Source organism: Pteropus alecto, unplaced genomic scaffold (genome assembly GCF_000325575.1).
Source record: "Pteropus alecto unplaced genomic scaffold, ASM32557v1 scaffold24, whole genome shotgun sequence".
In the NCBI taxonomy this organism is placed as follows: Eukaryota; Metazoa; Chordata; class Mammalia; order Chiroptera; family Pteropodidae; genus Pteropus; species Pteropus alecto.
The window spans coordinates 23,646,703-23,653,059 of record NW_006439192.1 but is presented as its reverse complement, the minus strand read 5'-3'; the positions used below and the strand labels follow the sequence as shown (position 1 = coordinate 23,653,059).

At 39.6% G+C, this 6,357-nt stretch overlaps 1 protein-coding gene across 2 annotated transcripts in view; it reads left to right on the top strand.

Moving 5' to 3' along the window:
* SLC7A2 (solute carrier family 7 member 2) overlaps nt 1–5,438 on the top strand; it is an 18,180-nt gene extending 12,742 nt beyond the window's left edge. Inside the window, exons 8-11 of one of the 2 annotated variants that reach the window (XM_006916419.1) lie at nt 811–1,016; nt 2,054–2,220; nt 2,973–3,081; nt 5,222–5,438. In XM_006916419.1, the coding sequence (XP_006916481.1) occupies nt 811–1,016; nt 2,054–2,220; nt 2,973–3,081; nt 5,222–5,415 (676 nt within the window). In that variant the 3' untranslated portion in view covers nt 5,416–5,438. The remainder of the gene's footprint in view (nt 1–810; nt 1,017–2,053; nt 2,221–2,972; nt 3,082–5,221) is intronic. The other variant, XM_006916420.2, reaches the window with a different exon arrangement.
* Nucleotides 5,439–6,357: the final 919 nt, after the last annotated feature.

The window sequence follows — 6,357 nt, the reverse complement described above, 5'->3', positions numbered from 1 at the left end:
ATATATATATATATATATCTAATATATATATATATGTATATTATATATATGCATTTATGCCTGGCTGAAATTATACCAAAGTACTGGCACAACACTGGGCACTAGTTTTCATTTTCTTCTGTGTACTTCTGCATATTTTTTCTCAGCATATTTTTTCTTTAGATGGAGGACAAATGTTAAATTTAAGTAAAGGCTGCTCAGAGAGAAGAGACCACATTGGGGAAGCTGGGGCAGGTACTAGCAGGTGAGGCAGGCTGATATGTTGACACAGGCTGTACAGCAAGAGGATAGGATAATGAAGGAGAATGGCACGCATGGGGTTGGGAGGTGACATAATGGCCAGATGTGCTAGTCAGGGTGAAACTAGAGGACTTAAGTAGGCAAGTTGAGGGAGATGAGGCTAGAGAGGCTGATTGTGATGAGGCCTTTGAATGCCAGACAGAAGACTGTATGTTACTCTGTAGCATATACTTAACCCGAGTTTCTGTGCTGTTTTACCTCTGGACAAAAGATAATTTCAGAATAATCATCCTATTATCACAATTGCCTCACTTTAAAATGTAACTCTCTTCTGCACCTAATATGTAACTTTCAAATTAAATGGCTATCAAAGGAACTTGAGAGTTGTTTCTGATATCACATTGAGTAGGTTTGTGGTCTGACTGAGCATGTCAGGGGCCAGAGCCATGAGAAGTGTTGATTTATTTCATGAGCTGTGACACTGTAGGACATCTCAGAGTTTTAGGTGCGTATTTCATTTGGGCCAAGGGTCTCTTTGAGAATAAAGACACAGACATTTATTTGAGATAGGTACCAGCCTGGCTTATCTTACGAGCAGCCCAAATATTCTCCTGAGAAAGAAGCTCTGGGATCATGTGCCAGCACAGCCTCGGAAAGCACCTCCCAGGTCACCATGCTGCAAGAACAGGGTTTCAGCCTGCGAAGCCTCTTCAGCCCCTCAGCTCTGCCTACACAACAGTCAGCTTCTCTTGTGAGCTTTATGGTGGGATTCCTTGGTGAGTGCTCTTCACCGCATACATTATTATATGTGTGTAGGTGGAGCCAGTATGATGTGAGAGAGGGCAAAAGGCCTTACGTGACCCTACAATATGTGAGCAACTACCTGGAGCCCTGAAATTTCCACCTACTAGGTCACTAGACCTTGATAACATCTTTATATTAGTAGGATAAATTTATCACATTTTGGTAAACGAAGAAGACAGGAAGAAATTCCCTGAGGTGAAAGTGGCAGAAGTACAATATTGATACATTTCATTAGGTGTTAGGGAGCCCCGTGTGTGAAAGCATCAGTCCAAGTACATCTGCCAGTCAGAGAACTGGGACCCAAAGACACTGGGAGGCAATATAGAAAATCTTGGTCTGCTCACCCACAGTTATGTAATCTTTCATATTTTCAGCGACATTTAGTGAGCATCATCCATGTGCCAGGAACTCTCCTGGCCACTAGGGATATCAAGAGAGATGCCTCTCATACTCACTGGGCTTTATAATGCAGGATTATTGGTGGCAAGCTAGGGAAAGTGCAGGTTCCCCTGAGGGACCCCTATTGCAGACTTGATGGTCAGAGATATGGTGAGTGGATGGTGATAGCACTGAAATAGGGAGTAATAATGCAGATCATATATTATTTGTTTACATTAACATTTAGTGTTTACAACTGCTGAAAATGGACAGACTTGTCATTTCCCACTTGAAAAAAGAGAAATAACCCCTCTTCCAACAACTTCCCATTAATCCATGTGATAAAGACTGAGACAGCAGCAGATGGGGACCCAGATGGCACATGAGCAGAAAAAGCAAGAGGGTAGAGTGCCAGAGGAGGGGTTGACTTCTGAGGGGCAGACAGTCATGAGTCAGCAAGCAGTGTTTTTTAAATTGGTGAAATTAGCTATTTCTGCCCATAATGAAAATGAAGAATCTTAGTATTTAGCAAGTAGATATGTAAAGAACTTGATATCTTACCAAAATCGACTATTTGAACTGAGTAAAGTGTGCATGCTAATTTTGTTTTGTATACCTATCTCCTTTGCAGCATTTCTTGTTTTAGGCCTGAGTATTTTGACCACTTACGGAGTCGATGCTCTTGCCAGGCTGGAAGCATGGAGCCTTGCTCTTCTCGTGCTGTTTCTTGTTCTCTTCATTGCCATCGTTCTCACCATGTGGAGACAGCCCCAGAATCAGCATAAAGTAGCCTTTATGGTAAGTGTAATGAGGATTAGAGATGCCAAGTATTATGCACATTTTCTCTTGTACATTAGTTTTCGTAAGTTGTTTCTTTAAAAAAAAAAGGAAAAAGCATTTCTTATGAAGTTAACCAATGAACAAAAGTATCACAGTTCTTTGAGATGTTCCTTTTTGTCATAAGTATTCTCCCTACTTTGACTGTTACTGCCCTTTTCAGAAACTTGAGTATGCTCCTATCACAATATTATATAATACTGAACAAATTTCTTGTCAAATAATCTACAGTAGCAGAAGAATAATTCGAATATTTTACTTTTGAAAGTCAGGACCCTCTCAGTAAGCTATTCCACTGCAAATGAACTTATTCTGTGAGGTTTGAAGAGAGCTTTCTGAAAGTATCTCCTGAGAGTTGTGTGTATCCAGAGCTCCAGAGGCATAGCCTATTGATGTCTGAACTAAATCAGTAAAATCTAAACTAAACTAAACCCTAAAGCCAATTGTGTCTCGCTTATGAGGCAGGCATTAGAAGGCTGGATAAATCCCCCGCTGCTTTGGGCCGCAGTTAAGTAGTGTGAAGTGTGATGCTCCCCTTAGTTTTCTCCAGAAGAATGGCTTTTATTCAGGTTGTTCTTTTTGTAAGAATGCAAACTTACTGACACGGAGTGAAAGCGTATACTATGTTAAATTAGTTACCACCATGTCAAAATAATTTGGGGAATGTGCTTTCAGAATCTGAGTATATTTAAGAAAGTATTTTTCCTCCTTAGGTTCCATTCTTACCATTTTTGCCGGCATTCAGCATCCTGGTGAACATTTACTTGATGGTCCAGTTGAGCGCAGTGACTTGGATCAGATTTAGCATTTGGATGGCACTTGGTGGGTCTTTTAATATTTCAGCTTTCTCAGTTTTGGCTCCCTCTTTCCAAGTTTATGCACAGTGATGAGAGAAATGCATCTCTTCCCCCTTTCTGGAGATAAAGGCTTTTTCCAGTTTCCTCCTTTCTCAATTTTTAGAACAACAGAGAGCTTACTTTTCCAGATGTTTTCAGATGCCTTTTTAAAAATTCAGTTCTCTCAGTAACCCTGTAGAACCCTGTAGATTCTATTTTCTCCAATTTAATGGGTGAGAAAAATGCAGCCCCAAAATGTCAAAGGATCTGACTTATAAATGGCAGTCTGAGACTCTGATTCATAAGCCAGTGCTTTCCAGTGTGCCAGTGGATTTCTGGGGACATTTTGAATGAACTAGTAGCAAGAAATCTTTCTGATATCTAATTTTCTTATTATTAGGCCCTTGGGGGGAATTTAGCATTAAATAACATGAGTGAGTTTATTTATATCTCTATTACATTGTTTTTCATTTTGACCTCTTCAATTTCCTCTGTGAAAATTGAGTTAGAAATTAAGAGTTTGTTGTAACCCAAGCACTGAGCACCAACCATCTTAAAAATGTGGGATGAAGTAGTGAGAAATGAGAGCTAAATCTGTATTGGTGTTGGTGGCCTGAGGAGTTTGAATTTGTGTTTTTTGACAGTCCTCCCATTAGCTTAAGAAGAATGAAATTCTTCTTAATTCACTTGTGTGTACGTATGCAAGTGTTTGCTTTGGCTATAAATGAACTTATTTTCAATTTTAAGCCACCAGACCACTTGAGTTGATGGGAGATTTACCTCAGTCAGTTTTGCCTATCTCCCCAAACCCACACTAGAGTTTTGCCTATATTTTGGGAGATCTTACACTACACCAAGGAATTAGAATGGTGGTACCTTGAGTCAAAGGTTATCCATCCACACAGGTTATACTAGGTTTTTCTCTCTTTCTGTCAAAGTGACCATTTTTGGTAGGTGGCTCTGTTGCTAAAGGGGCAAGATCCTGAAAGGAAGCACCTGCCTGTCAGTTACACCCTCGGGGGTGTAAGACATGGCCATTCCTTTGGGGATCCTATCACTTCTCCAGGTGCTGCCAGGAAGCTGAGTCCAAATCCTCAGAGCACAGGACTATAGAACTCACTCCCCTCCTCTGAGCCCAAAAGAATCTCTTTCTAATCTGGTGGAAAGCTTCTCCATGCTTCCTGCCTTTCCACAAATCACTGTTTCCCTCCTCAAATTGTAGCTTACTGTGGGTTACTGTACTTGATCTTGATTAAGAGCATGAACTACAGAGCCAGATTCTATATTTGAATCCCCCTCTGCCATTTAATAGCTGGTTGACCTAGACCAAGTTACCTCCCTCGTTTTGTACCTAAGTCTCTTTGTAACATAGTGATTATGATAATTTTATTTGAGGACAGGGAGGCCTGGATCTTCAAACCTCTGAGGACAGAAGAGGAAATAGAATCATTCCTAACAATTGGACATGCCAAAACACTAATTGGTAGCCTACTTCCCATTATTTTAAAGGGGAGAATTATAATGCATTTCACATCAACCCAAAACTCTTAACCAATTTTTGAAATTGTAACTAAAACCCAGCAAAATGCCTACATATCAATAAGTAATCAACTATTTCGTGAGGATTCTTACATTTTTTTCTAATCCCCATCAGCATGGCTGTTAATAAATAGTTGCTTTGTACACAATTATTTGTCCTTTTCTGGTGACAGTAACACATGGAAGACACACCCATGACCCTTTGTTTACACAGCGTGTGCTTCCCAAAATAACTGACTGTGATTCTGATAATCCACTACTTGTATTTGAGATGTAATTGGAAATTTTACTCTATATATCCTTTTGTTTAAAGTGTAGTATTGGGTTTTGAGAAAATAAATATAATTTTTTTTCTACATAAACATCCGAAAAACACTTATTGAAAGAAACATACATTTATAAATGAAGTACATTCTACTGGGAAAATATTTATCAAGGACCTTCTGTGGGGTATCATATTCTTGCATTTCATTCTTCTAAAATAGCACAGAAAGAGAAGCCAAAAAGCCCTATTAAGTTCTATATTAAATTTCCATGTTCAGTCATTTTCTGACATACCTAAAACACTGATATTTTGTTCTCTAAAGGTTTCCTGATTTACTTCGCTTATGGCATTAGACACAGCCTGGAGGGTAGTGGAAGGGATGAAGATGATGAAGACGCTTATTTAGACAACATTAACGCAGCAACAGAAGAAAAATCTGCCATTCAAGCAAATGACCATCACCAAAGAAACCTCAGTTTACCTTTCATGTTCCATGAAAAGACGAGCGAATGCTAACACTTGTAGGAGCAGAGCTGGTCCATGGTCTTAGCATATGTATCCTACATTGAGTCAGCCTTGACAGGATGTCATCATCATGCTAGGTTGTCATGGGTTTGCTGAAGACATAGTTCACCGTAATTTATACTTACTCACCTGGACAGCACCTCCTCAGATGGCAAATTATGTACTTGGAGAAGCTTCGTGAGCTCTCTCCTCGGTGATGAATATCCCCAAAATAGCAGGTGTGTGTGTATGTTCGTATGTATGTACATACATATGTATGTACATGCGTTGCACCTGTGTACAGTATGTGTGTATGTATGTACGTATGTAAGTATGCATTGAGGAATACGAGTGTTGAAAGTTGTTGGTGTTTTACTATTATTTCATTACATTTTTCTAATGTCATTAATCGGTACTTACTGCACATACTTAAAAGAAGGTAATCACTTAACACAAAAGTGTTTTGTATGTGCCTGGTATGGTTAGGGAAATAACTCGCTTTTTCTTGTTAGACTTCATTAATGTCAATTTAGAACATAATACAAATTGCAAATTGCAATCTTTGTGTCTGTCATTGGTTAAGAGTAAGAGAAGGGGATAAGAAATGAGTCTTTTCTGTAACTTATAAATGCCAGCAGTTGAGTTTAGTACAGATTTTTCTACTATGAGGTATGACAGTTTGCTAAAAATTTAGCCAATAGGAGTGTTTGCATCTGCCATACTGCGCAGGGCAGAAGTGGCATTCTGCATCGCCAGACGGCGCCCCTTTGAACTACAGTCTTCTTAGAAAGCAGTAGTCATTAAATATGAGGCCTTCACCTGCTGTGAGTGATATGCCCCTTCAGCCCAGTCAGGGGCTTGAGAGAGGTAGCATGATCTACTTGAGACCCTTTATGTTAGAAAATGAAGGTGGTCTCCATGGCCAGAAAGCTGGTGTAACTGGCAATGATGAAG